A 24388-nucleotide genomic window follows, 5' to 3' on the forward strand; every position below is an offset into this window, starting at 1 on the left:
GATATCCTGGGCATTGGAGTGGACAAAGTCCTTATATCTATTAGTCTAGCCTCCTCTTTGTTAGGACAGGTGAACACAGTGTGGGTTCATGCGGTGGTTTCAGCCTCTTTGATGGATGGTGGTGGTGGTCCCATCAGCCTTGAAGAGGCAATGCTATGCCCCCTCCTCAAGACGTCAGCTCTGGACCCTTCCCTGTTGGAGAATTATTGGACAGTTTCCAATCTCCCCTTTCTGGTGGTTGATGATAGCTTTAGAGGATCTTAGAGCAAACAGATTTCTGGAAGCATTTCAGTGTGGCTTCAGGCCAGGGTATATTACAGAGACAGTGCTGGTCACACTTGCTGTTGATCTTTCAGCAGAACCAGGATGGGCGTGGTACTCCTTGATCCCTTAGCAGCTTTCAATATTATTGACCACACAATCCTTCTGAACCAGTTGTGAGGGTTAGGAGTGGGAGGCAGTGTGTTCTAGTGGTTCATCTCCTTCCTTAGTACAGTAGTCAGTTCCAGTTGGAGACAATGAGGAGAGATTACATCTGCAGCCCCTTGTGTGGGGTGCCTCAGAACTTGATGCTCTCTCCTCTCCTCTTCACCTTCTACATGACAACACCAGGTAAGGTCATCCACCAGTTTGAGGTGTGGTATTATCAATGTGCTGCTGATACTCAGCACTGTTTGTCAACCCAGATGGCACAGGTGACGCTGTCAATGCCTTGACCCAGTGTCTGGAGGCTGTTCAGATCTGAATGGGGCAGAATAGACTTTAGCTCATGTCAGGTTAAGCCCAAGAACAGCATGGAATAATTCAGCCAGAGTTCAGGGTTGTTGTTGTTGGGGGTTTTTTGCTTGCATATTTCAGATTGAACCTTGCCAGACTAAATACTTGCTAGTGTCAGCCTGGCAGATATACCTTGGGAGATTCTAGGGCAGGGGTAGGCAACCTTGGCTCTTTCATGACTCGTGGACTTCAACTCCCAGAATTCCTGAGCCAGCCATGCTGAGGGGAAAGGGAGAAGTTTCCAAGCTGAGCCATGCTGGCTCAGGAATTCTGGGAGTTGAAGTCCACGAGTCATAAAAGAGCCAAGGTTGCCTACCCCTGTTCTAGGGAACTCTATCCAGACTCCTTTCTCTATCTCCTACCTACATCTCTGGGGTGTGCTGCCACTTGTCCCTCCCCGCCCCCTTTCTGGAATGTGCTCATTCCTATCTGCGAAACTGCCACCTCCCTGTGGTCCTTCACACCAGCTCTCCCTCTGTGGACATTGACAAAACCACCATCCATCAATTGCAAAAGGCAGCTTTACTTGGAACAGCTTACATTCTACTATACCTTTCACATAATCAAATAGCAACATCTGCCTATCCCAAGTCCTTGGGAAGGACTCAATAGGCGGATAAAAATGCCAAATCCAAACATATGGCTGACTGTGACCAACCATAATAAGTTGTTACCCAAAAGTTTTAGTATACCATTATTTTACTCAATTCCTCTCTTCCATCTTATGACTACATGTTTTAGCAGCATAAGAAACAAAAACGATTTGCTCAGCATTCCAGTTGTTCAAAGGAAAAGTCTAATATATTAGTATCTCATCCAATCATTATTACATAACCTGCTTATAGGGTACTTGTACATAGGTAGCCAGTTGGAAATGGTGATTTTGTTAATGCCGATGGTGTTCAAGTGGTGCTCTCGTTGTTTCGGGACTGCGCCCAAGGCACCTATTGTAATTGGTACTACCTTTCTTTTGCCACAATTGTTCTGTTATTTCCTCATTTTATTTTACTCAATTTACACGGCTACCCATTTTTCAACAGCAGCTCTGGGTTCAATGCTCAATAGAAAATAACACCAACAACAATAGACAATGTCTTTCCCAACCCCTGTTGTATATTTCAGCATCTGAGAAAACATCTTCCTTGCCTCTTTTTTATTTGTTTGTTTCTCTGTGTGTGAATTCTAACCATGTGAGCTTTAATTTAACCAGTGGTTTTTCCGGATGCATATTTAACATTGAGAAGAGATGTTTTCTTGTGCTTCTTGGTGAGAATATTCTCTTGATGCCTCCACTCCCAGCCTCTTTGACTCCTAAACAGCTGTATAGAGAAATGATTTTAATTAGGATGCTTGCAATCTACAACTACCAGTTGCCCTTTCTTTTCCCTAGTAGGATTCTTATGGTCGCTATTTAAAGTCTCCGGTATACAAAGAAATGTTGTCCAAGGCAATTGTACCTCAAGAAACAGTTAAAAAAAGGCAAGTCATCTGAGGCTTAATTACATTTCTTCATTGTTGGTTTAAATTAGGAACTAAAGGAAAATGATTATTATTTATACATTTGCACATATTAAGGTGCTCTTTCCCTGAGGAAAAAATGTCTGACTTCCAGTTTGATAATCAGAGACATCATGCCACTGAGAGTCGCCTTGAACCGCGAAATTGGCAGCAAATAAAGTTAATAATAAATAAATATTTTTAAATATTAAGGTTTAGTACTTATCTAACTATTTCATAAGAGGAAAAAAAAGATGAAAATTACCTAAAAGAGAGAAAATCACACATTCTTTTTTATATTTCTAAGATGTCATAGAATTAGAAGTTAGATGCTTCCCTAATAGCCTTTGGAAGTGATTTCATATCAATGAAACATAGCATGTATATATTTAACTTGCATCATTTGCATAAGACAGTATAGACATGCCTAGCCACTTCACGTGGTATGAGACACAGAATTGACTTCTGAAGGAGCCATGCAAGCCTGGAAAAGACAAGCCTGTTCAAAAAGGGGTGTTTTGCATGTATTTTGGATGTATTCTTTTCAAAGACTTTGCACGGCCCCAATATGCAAGGAGTGAAAAATCATGACAGTTGCTTTCTGACAATCATGGTAATTTTCCCAATCTTCCTCAACATATAATAGGATGAGAAAGATGTCATTAAAGATCAGTTTAGAATCAAGTGAACTTAACTTTAACTTTCTAATTCTTAGAAAGACTGTTCTAGCTAGATCCAACTATAATTGATCGTGATTTTATTAATATATTTGCTGAACATATTTTGCCAAGCATGTTACATACTAAAATAGTACAAATAGTCCTTGGCTTACAATCACAATGGAGCCCAAAATTTCCATTGCTAAGCAAGGCAGTTGTTAAGTGATTTTTGCCCCACTTTACAATCTTTCTTGCCATACTTGTTAAATGAGTCACTGCAGTTGTTAAGTACGGTAAGTAATGCTTTTGTTGAGTGAATCTGGCTTCCCCATCGACTTTGTTTGTCAGAAGGTCACAAAAGATGATCACATTTTTATTTATTTATTTATTTTTAATTCCATTTATATCCCGCTCTTCTCCGAAGACTCAGGGCGGCTTACAAAGCTTAGCAGTAGCCTTCATTCTATGTATATGCCTGCTTATTAGGGCTTTCACACACACACACACCCCAAGCGGCATTACTACAAAGTCAGCTTAATTGCCCCCAACAATCTGGGTCCTCATGACCCCAGGACACTGCAACCATCATAAAGACATGCCAGTTGTCAAGCATCCCAATTTTGATCTTGTGACCATGGGGATGCTGCAAAAGTTGTAAGTATGAAAATAGCAATAGCATTTAGCTTTATATACCACCTCACAGGGCTTTACAGCCCTCTCTAAGCAGTTTACAGAGTCAGCATATAGCCCATCTGGGTCCTCATTCTACCAACGTCAGAAGGATGGAAGGCTGAATCAACCTTGAGCCGGTCAGGATCAAGCTCCTGGCAGCTGGCAGAATTAGCCTGCAAAGAAAAAACAGTCATAAGTCACTTTTTTCAATGCCGTTGTAACTTTGAATGGTCACTAAATGGAAGTTGTAAGTCAAGGACTAACTGCTGAAAAAAGATACTTGTTCATAGTTTTGCAGATTACTGAGCGTGTAGAATACTATTTAGTTAGCATCTTTCTGAATTACTTACCTATAATCCTTATCGCAGGATTGTTTATTGCAATAAATATTTACAATGAGCAATAAAAGGGATCAAGTATAGATCTGCCTCAGTGTTAAATACACTTTTGTTAACCCGAAAGGGTTTTGCTAATTTTCTTTCTCCCTTCTATTTTAAAGCATTTCTTAACTTTCTATAATATCTTAGTGTAAAATTTAGATAGATGGAAAAGTGATGAAGCTCCCATTCTGATACAATTCCAACATTTTTGGATGAGGGCCAGAATGTTTGTGCATCTGTTTAGGGTTTTATGCAAACCCACACAAATGCTGGATATTCTGGCTAGGTTTTCATGAAAGAGGCTTTCTGAGTTTAATTGCTCTTTCCAAGTTGTTTTAATTTTAGACTGGGCTGCCTCGAGACGGTGAGGCATATGCTGAATTCAGTTGGACAAATATTCACCATTAACTTAAAACTAATTGTAGACATTGTGAGAAAAGAGAGGACCCTATGATAGGAATCCTGATACAGGAGTACTCTTTCTGACTAACAAATGTATTAAGAGACATGAGCCTTTGTGAGCTAAAATCTGTAGTAGATTGGTTTTATACCTGAAAGGCGCTTTTGCAGTTTTCCATCGCTTTATTGAAAGGCGGTAGAAATATGTTAATTAATAATGATCATAATGATTATAGTAACCTTCTGGCTTTGATTTTTTTCCTGTTCAGCTCTTACAATCCGTTTGTCCGCAAGCACCTGCGCTCCAGTCCCAGCCCCATCCTCTTGAGGCAGCTGGAGGAAGAAGCCAAAGCTAGAGAAGCCGCCACCAATGTGGACATCACCCAGGTTATGAGCAAGCTGGATCGCAGAAGCCAGCTCAAGCAGGAGGCCCCACCTGCTAAATAGGGTCCCAATAGGGCTGGAGGGCCCATGGCAGGAGAAAACCCACAGAGCCAGGAGGAGGATGCTGGCTCTATATAGGGCTGCATTTCCTCCTCCTGGCCTGCAGGTGCCACTGGGGTTTCATCATTAGCAATCTCTCTCTGTGTGTGTCTCTGTCTCTCTCTCTCTCCCTTTCTCCCCCCCCCCCTTGCCTTCCTTCCATCTACAGTTGGCTGTTGCCATGGTATCCAGAACAGTGTCCCTTCTGCTGATGACAGAATCCTAGAACACAGGTGGCAAAAAAAGTCCCCTTACGAGTGTGGCAGTGATGCTTTTCATATCAGATCAGCTCACTTTACACCGTGTTTTCTATAAACTTCCCTCCCACTTCTACAAACACTACAAAGTCTGGATGCCATGGCAACCAGCTGCCTGGCCTCTCTATGCCTGTCAATAACAAAAGAAAAAAGGCTGAAGCATCCTATTGCAATACATCAGCCAGATCAGAATCTTCTTATCTGGTCATTGCCTAGAGAACAACTCAGGAATTTGATAAGGAGCAGGCCTTGAGGAAGGAGACTAGTGGACACATTTAAATGATTGTGCATAATCCAGATTTACTTTATGATATAACCCCTTAATATCATTTAATCGTCTTTTCCTGTTCAGAATGGTTCTATACAATGGGTTGTGTTTTACTTTCATTTTAGAAAATGTTTGCAGATAATGTACAGATTCTTTTTTAGGTTTAATTAGAACGATCCACTTTAATATGCAGTAATAGGATAGCATCTTTCTTTGGGGCAGATATTTCAGATTTCCTAAGGAATGTAAAGATCCTAGGTGCCCAGATGCTTAATCATTTGCATGGTTACCATTTAAAGGAAAGCCCTTAGTGGATTTTACAATTCTACTGGACAAATGTATTTTATACTAGACAACTCATAACCTGTTGGGTCAATATTTCAGAGATATTTCCTTACCCAGAGAAACAGAATGACCGTAGACGGGTAAAGAAACAGCAGGAAAGAGAGTGTCTTCTGATTTTCTGCCAACTTCCCATTCCCTTCCTTGTGAGAAGCTGGCAAGGAGTTTTGGAAATTGCGATCACATGAGTACAGCTGGCTGCAGCAATGCAGCGGTATGACGGTACTGAGTTAGTCACAACTCTGCCAAATGTCAATCCCACGGGAGTCACGGGTCCTGGATTTTGCATACACTCTTTAAGTTATCCCATTAGAGGTCCATGGATTAAAAAATTATTACCTTATGATGCACTGTTTTGTGCAATTAAAGGTTACAGTCAGACTAACAGGAGAGTTTTAATAATATAGATAGATAGATTAAAGGATATGCTCTCTAATGGATAAGATTAACACCAGCCACCAAATTCCACGGTTTGAATACTATTGGTTGTTCAGTGCAGAAGGGTTATTCCACTTAGTCTCAAAGAATGCAATAATGGAGTATAAGAAGAAGCTTTCTAATGTATATACATGACAATGCAGTATCTGTTGGGCTTTTCTAGACAGCAATTTTTTGTGTAATTTCTGAACGTATTATATTTACATTGGTGTTCCATGTAATTAGTTTTCCTGCTTAGCAGCAGAAATTCTGATCCCAAATGTCATAAAACAAGGATTACCTGTATATGCCTGTCATAGAGGCTTGACTGCCATGTGTCTCAAAGCAGACAGAGGTCAAAAGCCCTTGAAGAGATTGGAAATGCCAGAAGAAGTGTATTTTTTCTCCTTGCATTCACTATGAGCAACGTCAGCAAAACTTAAATGCTTCTCCAGCAGAAAGGTGAAGATGAATTGCAGGGCTTGACCTTTTGTTTAAATAATCTACAGCTATTAATCATAGTCAGTATGTGCTTGAAATATTACAGTGGTTTTTGAACAACTAAGTGGAATTGAGGCTCATACAACTTCTCAGTACGTTTCATTTATTTTCAGGAAGTTAGTTCAGTCATGCAGATACTATTTCTATCATTTGATCTAGCTGGGTTTAGGCTGACTTTCAGTTTTGACCTTTTTTTTGTCACTGCTTTTCATCATCGGTTGCAAGATACAAGGAATGGTTTGGGAATCTCTGTGATATTGGCAGAACTAGAATACCATCGTCAAAAAGGCCATGAGAACATACCAAGGATGTGATCTTAAAACAATCCTAGGAGTGATAATTTCTGTTAGATCAAAGAAATCTAAATGTAGCCCAGCAGCACTGCTATAATTTAGGCAGAGCTTCATGAGACTCTCAACTTTGAAAATGCAGCTATGGAGATTAATTAAAATGTTCTATCTGTTTAAAAAGGTCAACACTGTAGCTATATAACACACCAAAATAATGTTTTGAAAGTCTTTGGGGGGGTAACTTCACGGCTCCTTAGAATCTTTTCAAGGATTCTTTAGTAATACATTAGTTATTTAGAAAATGTATAGTATATATCCTGTGTTTGAGTATATCTTAAAGAAGACTAATAATAGATTATGGCCTCTAGCATACTATAACCATAGGAATTGCCAGCCACCCCAACAGAGATGTCTGCATTGTTCACAAGCCTTAGGCTGGAAGTCTCAGGCACAAGATGGGAGTCAGCTTCCCCAGCTAAGAATAATGAAGAAACCCAATTTTAGAGATGCATGCACAAATACACATTGCTCCCAAAGTAGAAGTATCAAGGAAGGAGCAACCCAGTTTGCAAAAGCTTCTTAGCAGCCTGGTCTTTTTGGCAGATTCTTTGTGCTAGATTACGGCTGGCTTTCTTTCTTTCTTTCTTTCTTTCTTTCTTTCTTTCTTTCTTTCTTTCTTTCTTTCTTTCTTTCTTTCATTTATTTATTTATTTAAATTTCATTTCATTTCATTTCTGCATCACCCATTTCACTTAAGTGACTGCGAATTTTACAACATCATAATGAAACCATATGAACACATGAATAAAAGCATAGATTAAAAACAGGATTAAGAACCATTTAAAACTTACAAGTAAAAATATAAACCAAAGTTAAAAATTGAAAAGGCTAAAAGATTAACAAGGCAGGAAGAGTTTCCTTAAGCCAGTAGCTATCCCCAAGGTTGCATCATACTTTTAGACATCCCCCACCATGCTAACTGGCAAAGCTAGGTCTTAACACTCGTCTGGAAATAGCAATAGTAATAGCTTTCTATGTGGAATGAAATTGGCCCAATAAAACAAACTTTAGTTGCTTGTAAAAGATTGAATTATTTTTAAGAAGTTGTCAAATAAGGTGGAAAAATTTACATTTGGAGTTTAATATGGATATTGACTTGAAACAAATGAAAGTTGAAATTTTGTCAATGAACAGATTACTTTGCATTTACCTTTTAAGTTAAACCCAATTTAATAAATAGATCTGATTAAACCTCATATTGTAGGTCTACCTTTACATCTGACCAATACATAGTTAATATATATTATTAATAATGACACCTCCAAATCACAAGACATTGGCTTTATTCTTATTCTTCCCCTCTGCAGTTTGATTATAAAGTATAAAAAACTAAAAAGAGATTTTCGTAGACATCCCAGCTTATGAACTACCCAAGGAACTCTAAACAGCAAAGTTTTGCTGTCGGGCAAGCTTCCACGCCAGCTGCCTTTCTTTCCTCTCGCTTTGACTCTTTTTAACCTCATACCCCACCTTCTGTAAGGGAAGGCAAAAGGCTCACTCACCCTCTCGTGACAGAGGGCCTCCATGTTTATGTGTCTCCCACCGCCACCATCGGCTTCCACACCACATGGTCCGACCCAGCCAATCAAGCCACACTCTGGCTGTGGTGCTCCGGCGCCTCATGGCTCCTGCTAGAGGAGGCAGACAGCATCAGAGGGGACCCGACTCGCACCGTACCGCCAGCGGGGCATTTTCAAAAGCAAATGGGGATAGGAAGGGCAACAATAGGAAAAGAACACAACTCAAAAAAAGGTACCGGAACTCCATTCCGTGCATTCTGTGACAAAAAAAGCCCTGCATATACAGAACATCAAACCACACAATACAGCAGCCCTCGATCTCCTGATCCTTAACAAGCAAGAATAGGCTTTCTTTTTGCTCTCCAGTTCTCATAATTACAATTGGAATTCAGTGTTTCTGCAGGCAGGACTAAGACACTATCTTTATTTCTATACCTGCTTGTTTGACCATGGAAGGGGACCCAAGCTGATCTAACTCTTGCCATGATTCTTTTCAGTTTTGCTAAGATGTTGAGAAACCATTCATTAACCATTATGTCATTTTTTTTCTAGAATGGCATGCACATGATAGCTATGTTCTAGTTCAGGTGGAATGGCTTTACAACTAAATTACAACATTTCCTAGGAATTAAATAAAACAGTTGAAACCATGTTGTCCATGCTGTCTTCCATTGTCGCTTGGTTAGCATATACAATCCAGAAGATATATACTGTTACTGCTTTTTGTTTTCTGTTAAAAATAAAATGTGCTTCACCTTGTTTTAATTACAAGCAATGGGTTGTCTTTTTATTATTCAGACTTGTCATACTTTTCCCCCATTTTATTCCCCTTAGTTAAATAAAACTAGAACTTGAAATAATCATTGTGTGTCTTTCATTGTCTTTGTCTCCATCCATATGTTTTTATTTTCCCCATGTGTTTACCTTTATCATTTTAATTTGAATTCTTTTTCTTCTTTAGAAATTTAACTAAGAGCAGCTTTTTCAAATCATGCTGTCTGCTACTGAAGCCTCTCCTTCTGCCACAATATTATCTGTCAGATAAAGATTTTTTTTCTACATAAGTACTTTGCAGCCCTTTAGAATTGCTCTGGGGCTGTCCTATCTTGGGGTTCATTGGCTTTGGGGTCTAAACCAAGCAATATCATTCCAATAATTGCAACAGTTAAGTGTGAAAACAAATGGCATCTTTGCAACAGCAACACTCACATTTCTTTTCAAAAAGACCAAGCAAAAATACCAGGTGAATTGAAAACATGGATGGGGAGCAGGAGAAACCATATTTTTGCTTTTCTTGAAAGGAAGTGGCATCTCTTTGAAACTCACAATTCAGGATATTGATTAGATGAAGGGTTCCCCCCCCTCAATTCTCTTACTTGTCAACTGGAAGGTGAACATTAAATGCCTTATGGTGTTCCCTCAGTTCCCAACAGCTACCATAGAACTTCTAACTGCTTTTTGAGGAATAGCAGAGTGGAAATGGTGTAATAAATTGCAAACCTGTCTATTTATATTCTGCTGTGAGGGTTGGGATAACAGAATAACAGAGCTGAAATGGACCTTGGAGGTCTTCTAGTCCAACCCCCTGCTCAGGCAGGAAACCCTGTACCATTTCAGACAAATGCTTGTCCAATATCTTCTTTTTAAAAAACTCCAGTGTTGAAGCACCCTTACTGGTGGTTTTTAAGAAGAGGTTAGACAACCATTTGTCGGTCCAAAAGCATCACTAGCAACAGTAAGATGAGTTACTTGTTAAAGATCTTTTTTAAAAAAAAAATATGAAAGAGAATAATTTAGCAAGGTTTGCTAACCTTTGGGATACAAATTACTCTCAAACAACTAAAAGTCTAAAACTACAAGAAAGGAAAAAAAATGAGAGTCTGTTAAGAGTAAAGCAGAAATGAAAGAAATTCATCAACAAAGCAGTTCTTTTTGAATGCATCCTCACTTTATTTTAGGATCAATCTAGGTTTTCATTCTGAATATATTTGTATCAGTCTATTACCAGTTAACCCCCTATGGTTTACTTCCTCAGTCTGTTACACCTCATTTCCAGATTAATTGATGCCTTTTAAAAATAAGCCTTAAAATGATTATTGAAATTTAAATATTATGATCAAGGGATGAACAATGTTGCATAGTCATTACCTGGACTATTCCATCCCCCCTACTACAAAAATGGGCTAAACTCAGAATTCCCAGAGTGCAACTTTTTTGTGTACTGCCACAGCACAATATTCCATTGTCAGTTCAAGGGTGGGTAATGTGTTTTTGTGGAACTCTCCATCTATTGTAACCTGTATGGCTAGTAATAAGACATGATGCGAATTGCAACTCAACATTATATGGAGACACCCATCGCCCATTCTTACTGCAATGGAACAGTCAGCTTGAATTTCCTATTGTATGAAGCAAACTGAAGTCAGGTGTCTCATGTTCTATGGACATATACATTGGTATTTTGCATTAGAGAGTTTCATACTGTGGTAATGTCCTTTTAAACCCTTGGATAAATGTGATAGCGAGCAGGGCTGGACGTAGATCCTTCCTCTCCAATATTGCAGTACAGACAAGGAAAAACTGGAAGGAAAGCATTTGTACCATTGTGTGCAACCACATTTGGTACCTGAAATGGCATGCTATGAGATCGGCTGTTCGGTGATATTTGAAACAAAGACGTATCATGCCAAGGGCAAAAGAAATGCACCAGGAAATTCACACTGTATAGGATGAATGATCAAGGGAGATAAATAAAAGCATGACAGACACAACAGAAAAGATACCTGCATGACAAGATGCAGAAGTTTGATAGAAAGCACCAAGAAACAGCAAATTCTTTTGAATTACATGAGACAATTTGAGGCCATCTTAGTTGACAATGTGAGAATTTCAAGGTAAGGAAAACTGGAAGTGGCATCTTTGTTTACAAACAGTGAAATAAGCCTCTCCATATTCAATGTACACAGGTGCAGGAACTTCAGCATGTAATACTGGCAAAGGCTGTAATCTTGATTTGGAGCGCTTTTTATCTAAAACCAAGTGACATTCCATTGATCCTGGTCATAAAACTGAATTAGGAAACAGAGCTAGGAAGAATTTGAAAAGAATTACTCGCATTATCCACACAGAAGCAGATCCTGTTTTTCCATATTTTCTTTTCCCTTATAAATGCTATGAGATTTGGGAGTTCATTTATTTAACTCCAATATCTTTTTATGGTTGGAGTAAAGTTGCTCACCATTTTGATTAAGCAACTAAGCTTAAACCATTTTAGGTATCTAGAAAGTCCTAGGTAATAGATCTTATTTTTTAAATTATAACGTATTTAAATTGTGATTAGACAGCAAACATTTATAATACCGGTACATTTATTATAATATATTTATAATACATTTCATTTCTAGGAAGTTTGTATAGGGCATCCTAATGTGTTTCTATGAAAAATATATTTAATATCTGGGCTATGCATCTCTCAACATAGTAGAACAGTGCAAAAACCTGGATTCAACAGGCAAAATGTGATTTGGAGATGCATGTCTGTGCAGGAGGTACTTGTGAACTCCCTCAAAGTTGTGTTTTTCCAAAAGGCACTTTTGTTTTCCTTGACAGGTTCCCTTGCATGCTCCAGATAACATTTCTCCCTAACTAAAATATGAACAACATGCTTCAATATAATCATTAAGGTGTTTGTTATACAGTGTCAGAAAACAATTATTTTTACAAGAGCTAGTTTGCTATTTTCAAAGGATTTGACCCAGCATTTGGAGAACTAATGTTCATTTATTATACCAAATGACAGCATTAGTTAAGGTGATCTTTTTTTTTTAAAAAAAGTCCAAATTAACCAGCTTCTGCTTTCTCTACCTCCCCTTCTGATTAACCATGTAAAAATAACTACTTTTTGTGCTACAGGAGTAGAATCAAATAAAATTCAGCACCACTCTGCCAATATACTCCTAGAGTATCATGCCCATACTAAAGTTAGTCCTCGGCTTACAATCATAATTGGGGCCAGAATTATAGTTATAAGTTGTTGCAATTATAAATCAAGACATCACATGGCTGTCTATTCCAACCATTTTTTACAATAGTGAAAGTGAACATAGTAATTGTTAAGTAGATAGATAAACTTTATTGTCATTTTTTCTTGTGGGCACAATGGCACACATTAAAATGAAATGTAGTTGCTTCCTCTCAAAGTGTACACATATATAACACACTTTTAAAACAAGTGAATGCAACAGTCATTAAGCTAATCCATTTTCCCCAATGGGTATTTTTTCCTGGAAACCAGAATGCAGGAAACTAGCAAAAAGGTCACAAATTGTGGTCACATGACTGTGTAATGCTGTAATCAGCTGTAAAGGTGAGCCAATTGCCAAGCACCCAAAATGCAATTATGTGACTATGGTAGTGTGTGTTTACAGCCATTTTAGCTCAGAAAATAGTTCAGGGCCGGTCTGTGGTAACGTCAAAGGGTTGTTCAGCAACCGGTCATAAGCCGAGGACTATGAATACATATTATTAAAGGGATTTATTTAGGAATATGCAGTTGTATAACATGGGTATGACAATCAGGTAATAACTTTGACAGACTTCAACCAAATTTGACTAGCAGAACTCTTACAGTTGGTTGATTGATTTCTGTGGGTAGCCACAGTAGATGCCAATACTATTTATCATCTTCTGGATAACCTAAAGTGTTTTTCGAAAGGCAAGTGGGCTTTCTTGGTCTTTTCCTTGAAAATGTTTTGCTTCTCATCCAAGAAGCTTCTTCAGAAGCTGAAGCACCTTTGGGACAACCATGACCTGGATGACTGAGAATCTCCATAGACATGTTCTGGATAACCACAGAGTAGCCAATTAAAATGTATCAACGGGAAAAAAATTTCCTAACATTTTAGGGCTCTAGAAAACTGCTCTAATTATAATTTTATCAATTTATCCCAATATTTTGCTTTGATATTTTGCTTTGATTTTCTTCAAATGGGAGATTTTTCCCAGCTCTGTCTGAATAGGTTGAAGCTAAACTTGGGGTGTTATACATATCAAGTATGTGCTTTAGGAATGAGGGGTAACCCTTCTGATTTTGGGGAGGAATTTACTTTCGGGGAAATGGGTTTATTGTTTTAAGGAATAGACTGAAAAACTTTAACAGCCCCCTCCCCGCCGTGAGTTCTTAACACTGCAGTTTGTATGCATAATAGTGTCACACTTGCTTAACAACAGATCAGACATTTGTAGTAAGAATTGTGTCAGAACTGTAATAGTAATACACATCTCTATATTGAAAACATAGGATTTCTGAACTAGTTTTATTTTTTGATGCATGAACACACACATACACATACAATATATTTAGTACTGAATTGGTTAAGGACTATCCTTTGCTGCTGTACAGCTAGTGTTAGAAGATGATAGATAGATAGATAGATAGATAGATAGATAGATAGATAGATAGATAGATGATAGATAGATAGATAGATGATAGATAGATAGATAGATAGATAGATAGATAGATAGATAGATAGATAGATAGATAGATAGAAAGAATGGTGGGATTCAGCCAGTTCGCACCATTTCGGCAGAACCTGTAGCTAATTTTTTGTTGCCCAGGCCCAGAATGGACTTCCAGAAGTGGCATCCACACAGAGAACCGGTTGTTCACATATTTGAATCCCACTACTGAAAGATAGATAGATAGATAGATAGATAGATAGATAGATAGATAGATAGATAGATAGATAGATAGATAGATGATAACTTCTAGCACTGGCCATGCATCTGAGGCTGCAATATCGTAGTCCTCAACAGGCAGCCAAGGGGCCATAAGAGATGTAGAATTTTCCCACTCTCAAAAATTAATTTGAGATCAATTGTGCAGATTAGACTTTTGGCACATCTGGACTGGTTGGTTTCTACCTACTGGCAGAAGCCAGATCAGACTGAATGTGACATCATGCACTCTGTAATTCGCAGTAGCATTGCTTTGCTCACACTGAACTGTAGAAAGACATGATGGAGGCTCCCCATAGAATTGTATGAATGCTGGAAAGACCATAATGTGAAGTGTAGTGAAGAAGGTAACAGATGACTAAGTATAATACTCAATTTTCTATAAGAATTCTATATAATTGTCTATGCTATAACCATTCTCTCTCTTTCTGTATTTTTCCTGCAGTTATGTCAGTTTACTGTTCCTGTTTCGCATTTGGCCATTTATACTGGTACCTCTGATCCTCTGCCACCTTCTCAATGCCTCAAGCAACTCCCTCTGCCAAACAGTGCCAGCTACTCCTCACCTCTTCGGGTAGACTTAGACAATACATCTGTCACGGAGAAGAACTTAGAACCTAACAGGTTTGGTTCTGACCCCTTTCCTTCCCTCCTGGAAAGGGCCCAGAACTCCATAGATTCTGAACTGGACAATGGGCACAGTTCTCCAAATGCTATCAACTCCAAGTCCAAGGTGCCACCCAAGCCAAAGATGGCCTTGCCCCTAGGCAGGTTCTTGAAATGGCGATGCTTGAATTCACCAGTGTTTGCCACCCTTTCACCTAAGCATCCTGCCAGGGCACAGGGAAAAGTGCAACCCTTAGAAGATCTTCAACCAAAATCCAAAAAAGCATCCACGTAAGTATCCTGTGGGTGGTTTCACTTGAGCTTAGCAGCCATGTCTTATTCTTCCAAACAACAGGGAATACAGTAATCCTAATAATGCTTTGTGATTGATTATGTACCTAGCAACCTCATAGAGAGATTTTCTCCATGACAATCTGTCCGTAACCTGGCCCTTCAGGTCTTTCAACTGTATACCCAATTCCCCTGTAACTGAGTCTATCTACCTTGCTGCTGGTTGTCTTCTTCTTTCCATCTAACTTTCCCAGTACTAAGGCCTTTACCATAATGTCTGCACATAATGTGTCCAAAGTGTTTGATTCTCTTCATTTCTGCCTCTAGATTGATTGGTTTGACAATCCATTTGTTTGTTTTCTTGACTGTCCATAGTATTCACAGGAATTTTCTCCAACGCTGTACTTAAAATGGGTCAATATTCTCTTTATCTTGCTTCTTCAAAGTTCAACTTTTGCTTTCATGGAGTGTCAAGGGAATATCATTGCCTGAATGGTTCAGATCTTTGTAGGTACCACGTATTGTGATATTTGAATATCTTTTCTTGACTGCTTGTTCCTTTACTGGTGATAGTTGATCTTAAAAGGCAGAAGCTCCCCACCGTTTTGATATCTTCGTTGTCATTGTCTTCGAGGGAGATGGGTGGTTTAGAAATATGAAATAGAAATAAAGAGAATACATAAATTGTGACATTTTGTTTTGTTTGTCTTTGGTGTAGCAGCTTCTTTCAGATTTCTCTGGAGAGCAAAATCCACCCAATGGACGCTGGAGGGGAAGAAGATCACCATCCCTGGCTTTACAAGGATTCTGCCAAAGAGGTGATCTGCCCTTGGGAAGCTCTGACTGAAGGAGGACAAAGCAGATAAGAAGTCTTTGAAGCCATGAGGATGTGAGCCACTTAAAAATGACTAATTTTTCCTGGGCCTGAGCTGGCAGGTATTAGTCACCTACCATTTGACCTATCCATAATACTACCAGTAAATATTTTTTGGAATGACTATTTTATTATTTAGTGTATGATGGGAACATAACAAAGAGAAGTAAACACAGACACACAATCCACAAAATGATATACAAAAACTTCTATAGGGGTACAGCAGTGGCCTCATAACTGGATGTCCAGTTCACTATGCAGCTGATTGCCTCTGGAATTTGCTTCGTGTAGATCTTCTAGGAAACTAGAGAACAGACGTCATGGGCAGTCTTGCACAATATGTTAAATAATTTGCATATCAGCACTACAATCGCAACAAGGAGAATGTTTCCAGCCCCGGAGATTCAAGGCAGAGGCATTTCCTCCAATAGCACACCTAATTCTGTCCAATTTCATCTAGACAGAGTGAGCCAGGCCAAAACCAGGTGGCTTGGTAGAGGGATCACTAATAATCAAGCCACAAGAAGATATCTTGAACTATTTCTCTCTCCAGGCATTCTTGGGTTAAACTCGGGCGATGTTAAGTGAATAGCTTAATTCCATGCTGGCCTACAGGATTTCAATCTTGTGATGGGCTGCACATTGTCCTGGTGAATAGGAAGGGCCTGGTTGTTTAGCAACTTTGCCTATAAAATCAAAAACTATTTGATTTCAAACAATAAAATCAAAAACTATTTGATTTCAAACAATTTGAGAGTATAAAATCAAATAGTTTTTTTTCATTTATTGGTTTTATTTAAATAAAGTATTTTTAAATCTCGCCCTCTATCCTAGAAGGTCAAGTAGATGATAGGAGTTGACAAGACCTAATACCAAAATATGCCACAAAGTAGTAAAATAAAATAAAAATAATAGCAATTGACTCCCTAGGTCAAAACCACTGGGGAGATACCTTATAATCAAACAAACATCTTTATTTCCATATTCAAAGAGAGAGAGAGAGAGAGAGAGAGAGAGAGAGAGAGAGAGAGAGAGAGAGAGAGAGAGAGAGAGAGAGAGAGAGAGAGAGAGAGAGAGAGAGAGAGAGAGAAATCTAAGATGCCACTTGTCCAACGTTCACTATATTGGTAAATTGCCCTGAATCATGGGCTGGGTTCTTCATGATGTATTACTGCTGAAAAGATATATCAGGAAATTCTTATATTTGAAATGTTGGCATTTTTTATCTGCATTTATTATATACTGCTTTTTTCTTTGGAGAGACCAAGAATGTAATATTCATCTCCTAAAACTCTGCTATCAAATTAGCAACTTTCTAATTTCAATAGACAACATCATTGGGTACCTGGATTAGGTGAGATAGTGCAGAAGCCACACACGTAGACCAGTGTTTGTCAGCCTCAAGTTTAAGATGGGTGGACTACACCTATCAGACTGGGGAATTCTGGGAGTTGAAGTCCGCCCATCTTAAAGTTGCTGAGGTTGACAAACACTGAAGAACATTTCCCAACTGTATCTCACTATGACACCAATGCGCATCAGCAACATTGTGTTGCTTTCAGCTCTTCCCAAGTCAGGAGAGACTGGTTTAAGACAGACTTAGCTGCATTAGTATTAAAATAGTACTTTCCATTTTATTCCAGTGCTATCTAAAGGTAGCATGAAAGTGTAGAGAATCCTGACGACCCTTCCTTTAGAAGGAAGTTGGTGGTTGCCATGAGTTGGGTCAGAACAAATACAGGTCAACAGGGAGGAGATAACAAATATTAGTATAGTTTTGGCTGACTAAGGAATGTTGGGAAGTGTCAGGTGTGGACAATCATCCTCACACATGTAAAGTTCAAGCTAAGTACTTGAATTAGGAGCTGAGGTGGCACCGTGGTTAGAATGCAACTGTCAGACTGGCCACAGCCTGCTCCCTAGTAAAGAATGACCCTTGACCCCATAGGTGTTAGAGAAAAGATACTTTTACTGGAGATGCTGAGTGCAAGCTCTGAGGAAAAACAGTGTGAAAAACATATATTGAAAGCAATCCCAGATGTCCAAAACCTTCCCCCTAGTGGGAGTAGTCCAATCAGGATCTGTTCCGATGTTTTGGGAACCTGGTGCCTCAGACACCATTGTAAATTCCTTTCCCAGGGCCCGTGTCCTTGAAAGCAGGCACATAGCTTGGTTTGGCACTTTTGGCTCCTGTTAGTACTCATACTCTCCAAATTCTCACAGCATTCGTTCACACCTCCAGCACGCTTCCCCTCCCCAATGTCCCCTCCCACCTTGCTTATGGCAGTTGCTAGCGAGCTTCAAAGAAAGCGAAGATAGGCATCTGACAGCAGTATTGCAGGATAATTCAGCTCACTGCCAGGAGTTGGATCCTGACCGGCCCAAGGCTGACTCAGCCTTCCATGAGGCTGGTAAAATCAGGATCCAGATTGTTGAGGGAAGTATGCTGACAATATGTTTAGACAGAGCTGTAAAGCACTGTGAAGCAGTATATATGTCTAAGTGTTATTGCTATTGCTACTTTGATGTTCTCTGCCTGTTTCACAGGAATCTCCCCAGACTGGTAGTTTTCACCTGGAAAAGGCCAGATAACATTCAAAGGTGTTCAGGGGAGGCCAGACCTTGTCCTCTAGTGTTTATGTAGCGAGACTAGGCTGATTCTTTGTTTGAGCCCTCTTCCCAAGTGGATGGTTTATATCCAACAGGAGGCTGCTTCAACTTAGCAATGGAGGAAGACCCTTAATGGCTAAATTCCTAGATACAGATACATACTGGTGCAAAGTTTTACAATAGTGAAATTGAGTAAGTTAGTCATAATATGCTTCAAAAGGGTTTGAATTAGAGAAGAGAAAGAATAGGCTTCTCAGGCATTGTGGTCTGTCTGAATAAAAAAAAAGGTGAATAATCTTCAGGACCAGGTTGGCTTATGTTTCCTGACAAAACCTTGAGTGCAGCCTCCATCCTAAAAGCACCAGTGGCTGAACAGTCAGAAGAAAATTGATTGGGCAGTTAAAAGTGGTAGCGGGAAGTTTGTACTTTCAGACTTGCAAGATTCTGTTAAGATTCTATTTTGCCTTACAATAAAGTAGAATAAGCTCATCTGGTCATGATTCCTGTCTGGTTTACCTGGGAAGGCTGACAGTTCCCTAGTCATTGGGACCCACAGCATGCTCTCTCTGCTGGATCTGGTGGGAGAGGCAGTCACTCAAATAATCTATCCCCAGGCCATGTAGGACTTTAAAGTTCAATATCAGCACCTTGGATTGGATCCAGGAGCAGACTGGTAACCAAGGCAGCTCCTGGAGAAAAAAAAGTAATGTGTTTTTCTAGAAATACGTATAGCTGCCCACACTGCTGCATTCTGCACCAGCTGAAGTTTCTGGATACTCTTCAAGGGCAGCCCCATACAGAACACATCAGGAGTTCACTAAGGCATGAGTGGTGATTCTGCACACACAGAAACAACTGTTTCTCCAGTGCCTGTTTTACTTAGACCTTGGTACTAGCCTCATCTCACCACTATTGTATAAATGCCCGTGACAAATCTATACTGCTCTGGTGTTTTCAGATACCAACCCTGCTACAACATGCAACAGGTCTGTGCTGCCAGGTCTGTGTTGAGATCACTTAAAATCCATCAGATGATGATGACCTGTGCCATAACTAGCCTTAATGAGCATCTAGTTCAGGGGTAGGCAACCTTGGTGCTTTTATGACTCATAAAAGAGCCAAGGTTGCCTACCCGCCTGCCCTATACTCATCTAATGCTCCTACCCCACCTTTTAGATTCCTTTTAGACTTCTGTTCTCTCTCTCTCTCTCTCTCCTGTTTTATATCTCTTAGCTTTTTATAACAATATTTTTTAGACTCTAATGTATTTTGTATGCTTTTTAATTGACTGTACTCCAGCCTTGTTATGCTGGTTTTTGACTGAAATAAAGATTTAATATGGCCACCTGCTCGGGGGGAGTTATAAGTCTAAGAGGACCCCGAGATTGTGCACGGGGTCCATTTGGGGCAGTGCAACCCCATCCAGCACCAAAGATGACATAGTCCTAGAACTGTGGAGCTCCCAAACTCAAAGCCACTCTATCTTGCCAGTGTTCAGTTGAAGCCTGTTGACTCCAGATCTTCACAGTCTCCAGGCACCTGGATCAGACATCCTATGCTGTGTGACTAATGTAAATGTAGTATGTTTTAGTGTGCACATATGTACTTATTTGGAAAAGGATGCCTTCAACGGACTGTTTTCCCAACAGTACAATGATTGATTTCCTAAGAAACGTATTTCTATATCTTTTAAGTATGTTGGCTTTTAATGTTGCAAATAAAGATGAATTTGTCTGCAGTGAGAAAAAAATTTGTATTGTCTTTTTCCTTACTTTTTGTTGTTGTTGTTCTCTGTCAGGAAAATGCCACAAGAAGGCGGAGCGGGGTTCTTCACTGGGGACCCATGGATAGAATTCTGGGAGTCTGTGAACTTTAATGGGGGAGGGAGTTATTTTCACTATTCTATACTGCTCAAAAAAATAAAGGGAACACAAGATAAGACATCCTACTATTACATACAGTACATTGTGTTGTTTAAGTGTTCCCTTTATTTTTTTTGAGCAGTATATTTTATGCACTTATTTTCCCATACTTTCACCAGACTCTCTAAGGCAGAAAAAGATTAAGAACTCCAGTTACAGATAGTTTTAATATGGAAGTTTCTCACTTCCCAGCACCTATCCAGAAATAAGCTGCCCAGAGTTGTTTCAATATGAGATGGGTGACAAAATAAATTTAAACAAACAAACAAACAAACAAAGAAAGAAAGAATAGTTTCAATTGCATTTCCCCAAACTGTTGTTCTTCAAACATATAGCATTAACATTTCTATCAGTAATAACTAGTAGGTTTGTTGCTAACTGATCACTGGTGTTGTTATCCAGTTCATTTGGGGGGGGAAATCAGAAGGTTGGTTAATGACACTCTGTCAAATGCATTGGCAATCTCCAGCTGATAGAAGAGAATATTTGTAGCTCAGGGTTGAACACAACTCACCACAGCCAACTTGCTGCAGCCAAGTTGTTATGGCCAACTCACCATGGCCAAATCACCAGGGGACAAGAGTTACACTAATATTGAAGAAATGGTGGAATAGAATCATTAAAGAAAGGATGCTAAAGGAGGGGCAAAATGAAATGTGAATGACAAAAATTAAAATAATGTTTTAATTTATTTTAAATAATTACATTGAATAGTTGAATTGTCCTGTGGTGAGTTGTCCTGTGGCATTTTGACCATGGTAAGTTGCCGCAACAAATTGACCAGGGCAAGATGGCCATGGTGAGTTGGCTGTGGCGAGTTGTCCCATTCCACCTTGAGCTTGTTATTGGTTGTTAAGTAACTACCAACTCAAGGAAACAAGCCAACAGTGAACAACAGCCTAATCAAGGAACCACCAAGACCATTCCCACCGACACTGATATACCAACACAACCACTAGAATATAAACTGACAGCAAACCACACCCCTTACTAGCACTGATGATGTTACCTAGTTGGTAATGAAACATCTGTAGCTTGTGGGGGGGGGGGGTTTGCAAACCCAAATTATACTGTCAAAATTTGGCAGTAAGCTCAACAGTAAAGGTGGGTATGTGAAGAAAACAACTTTGGAAAACAGATTTGTTTGGGGAAGAAATAACAAGTTCCCCTTAAAACTGTCACTAATAAACCACAAAGCAATTTACCAGTCTCTTAATAGAAACTGGTAAATCCCAGGCTTTGCTTGTTTGTATGATTTATCACATCACAGCATCAATCTTTCTTCTGCAGTTCTAAAAGTTCTAAAAGCATTTTTTAGAAAATGTGCTCCCTTACTGACAAAATTCATCCACCTGGGTTGAAAAACAACATGGGACGATTTTAGACAATATGATGAATTTTGAACTCTACAGAAGTGGAAATACGCAAATGATTTATATCAGATAATTATTTCATCCAGATCAGGATTGTCTATTTTAATGCCCAATTGCTTTTGAAGGCTGAAAGCAGGTTTTTAGCAGAGACATTTTAATGTGGAATTGACTCTGAAACTTTCTCTGTGCAAAGCATATAGATTGTTACCATTTCTCAAACAGATTGCCAGAGATTTCAAAGTAGGCCTGAAAAGCTTTCATCAAATAGGACATGACTTTATTTTTATTTTTTTCATATCATTGTGCTTTGAACCAACAGGCTTGTTTATGTATACAATAAAACATGATCAAATAATTATGATGCTTTGAAAGCCAAGATTTTAGGGCAGAGGTCTGAAGCTCAAAACTCTGATTTATCATGCCTTTTCATACAAATTATAAGCTGAAGCACTGTGCTCAGATCATAAGATTATTAAATCCTGGAACCAAAATTACCTGTTTGTGATATTGCTGATTTGGGGTCTGCAGAGGAAGGACAGATGGTAATACTGAGGTTAATTTGAAAACTTATCCAACAAAGTAAGGGGTTTCTGCCCCAAAGCGCATTGCAATATGTCGATGAACCCTCAAGGTGACTTTGCTCTTTGTTCCATCCATTGAAACTGAGGAGAAAGAGGCAAGAGCTGAATTAGCTTTCTGCAGAGAACTTGGTGGAATTAGATGCTCCCCAAGCAATATGAAGAAGACCAGGACTGGATAACAGTATTAATGTGGCATCCCCTCCTTTTATCCCAGGTTTCCTCTCTGGGCAATTAAGTCTATGACAGAAACACCATCAATTTCCAAAGATTCCCCTACCAAGACACCTGAGTTTGACAAACACCAGTGCTCCTGAAACTCTTCCCTTCTCAGAAATAGTGTAGATAGGCATAATAATATTACGAGAAGCTGTTGTCTCAGGAAGCCTGGACTTGCTATGCCTGGTATGCAGTATCAATTAAAGACACAGAGATGGAAGTCTCTGTTCTATAATACAGAATAAATAGTTTTAGTCTGTCTAGAACAGATGTAGGCAACCTCGGCTCTTTTATGACTCATGGACTTCAACTCCCAGAATTCCTGACTTAGACACTGGGTTTTAAAGAATTAGTCATGATCTCCTTGGTGAACACAATCTCATTGGTAAGCACCGTTAAAAACGCACCAGAAAGGTAGGTACCATCACCCAGAAGGAGTCCACTATTGTTGCTAGGGGAAATATGATCCCGTCAAGGTTTTATCTGTTCTTCTGAGCCCAGCTGTTCTCTTCGGGGGAGGTTGTACTGCCTTTCACTTTTTAAACTTTCGCTGCCTGCCTCTGGCCAATAAGACATGCTGTTTTCAAAGGGAAAAGAATTTGGACAAGGTCTGCAGCTTATTTGTCTGCTTTGTATCCAGCAGCTCATGAAAGTCAACTTGGGGTCATCCGTAATGTTCCTTTATCTTAATTCTAAAATCCACCACTCCACCCTTTGCAACATCCCTTTTGCCTTTCAACTTAGGAGGAAGAGCAGCTCGGTCTCATCCTAACAAGTCTAAGGGTTGAAAGGATGCCACTACTGCTAAGCCCTAGAACAGGGGTCTCCAACCTACCGGGCTGTGGCATGCCAGCAACTGGGCCACACAAACAAGCAAAGCCCCATCAGTGGTATGCAGGCAGCAGACAAAACCATGCCCCCTCTGGTCTGTGGAAAAACCTCTCTCCATGTAACCAGTCCCTGTTGCCCAAAAGGTTAGGGAAGAAAACCTACCCTAGAAAACCTATCCTAAAAACGAACGTCTCCATGACCATCTCTTTTGCTATGTGGAGATTTGTGCTGGAAAGCAGACTGGATACGTTTTCAAGTGTGTTCTCTTGGTCTTCAGTAAGCCTAAAGTGGTCTTGGGACACTAATCTTGGCAGAAGGAGTTCAGTACAGCAGCCAAATTCCCCAAGCTATTCTGATAAGGCAATATTTTGGGGCAGAGATATGGAATGTAAGTCACAGAGGAAAATTACTTATTTAGTTATTTATTTAATTTCTACCCCACCCATCTCATCTAAGTGACTCTGGGTGGGTTTACAATTGTTCTGTACCAGCCTGCTACCGGCCCTGCAGAAAAGGCAGGGACAACCCCTTTTACAAGAAGGCAAGAGGCTGGAATTAAGCCTGCCAAATTTATTAATACAAAAACGAACGGAACAAGAAACGAACCAAGAAACAGGAGCTCTTCAAGCAGTTGCCTTCAGCAAACCAGCCCTCCCACGCATTCTCCTTTTATACAGTTCAGGGTGTGGCTTCTCTCTGCCTCCTTCCGAGGTGCCCCATTGCCTTCCTCTGTTTACTCCTGATTGACTGCCTCCTGCGTCGGGCGTCCTTAAACAGGGCCAGCTGTGGGTCATCTTCATCCACGCTGTCAGGCTCACACAGCTGG

The 24388-nt window shown here is 39.6% G+C and overlaps 1 protein-coding gene across 1 annotated transcript in view; it reads left to right on the forward strand.

The window, feature by feature from the left end:
• RGS9 (regulator of G protein signaling 9) overlaps positions 1-9379 on the forward strand; it is a 69904-nt gene extending 60525 nt beyond the window's left edge. Inside the window, exons 16-17 of the mRNA XM_083353193.1 lie at positions 2171-2256; positions 4654-9379. Of these exons, the coding sequence (XP_083209319.1) occupies positions 2171-2256; positions 4654-4831 (264 nt within the window). The 3' untranslated portion in view covers positions 4832-9379. The remainder of the gene's footprint in view (positions 1-2170; positions 2257-4653) is intronic.
• The last annotated feature ends 15009 nt before the right edge of the window (positions 9380-24388 follow it).

Source organism: Vipera ursinii (genome assembly GCF_947247035.1).
Source record: "Vipera ursinii genome assembly, chromosome: 2".
In the NCBI taxonomy this organism is placed as follows: domain Eukaryota; kingdom Metazoa; phylum Chordata; class Lepidosauria; order Squamata; family Viperidae; genus Vipera; species Vipera ursinii.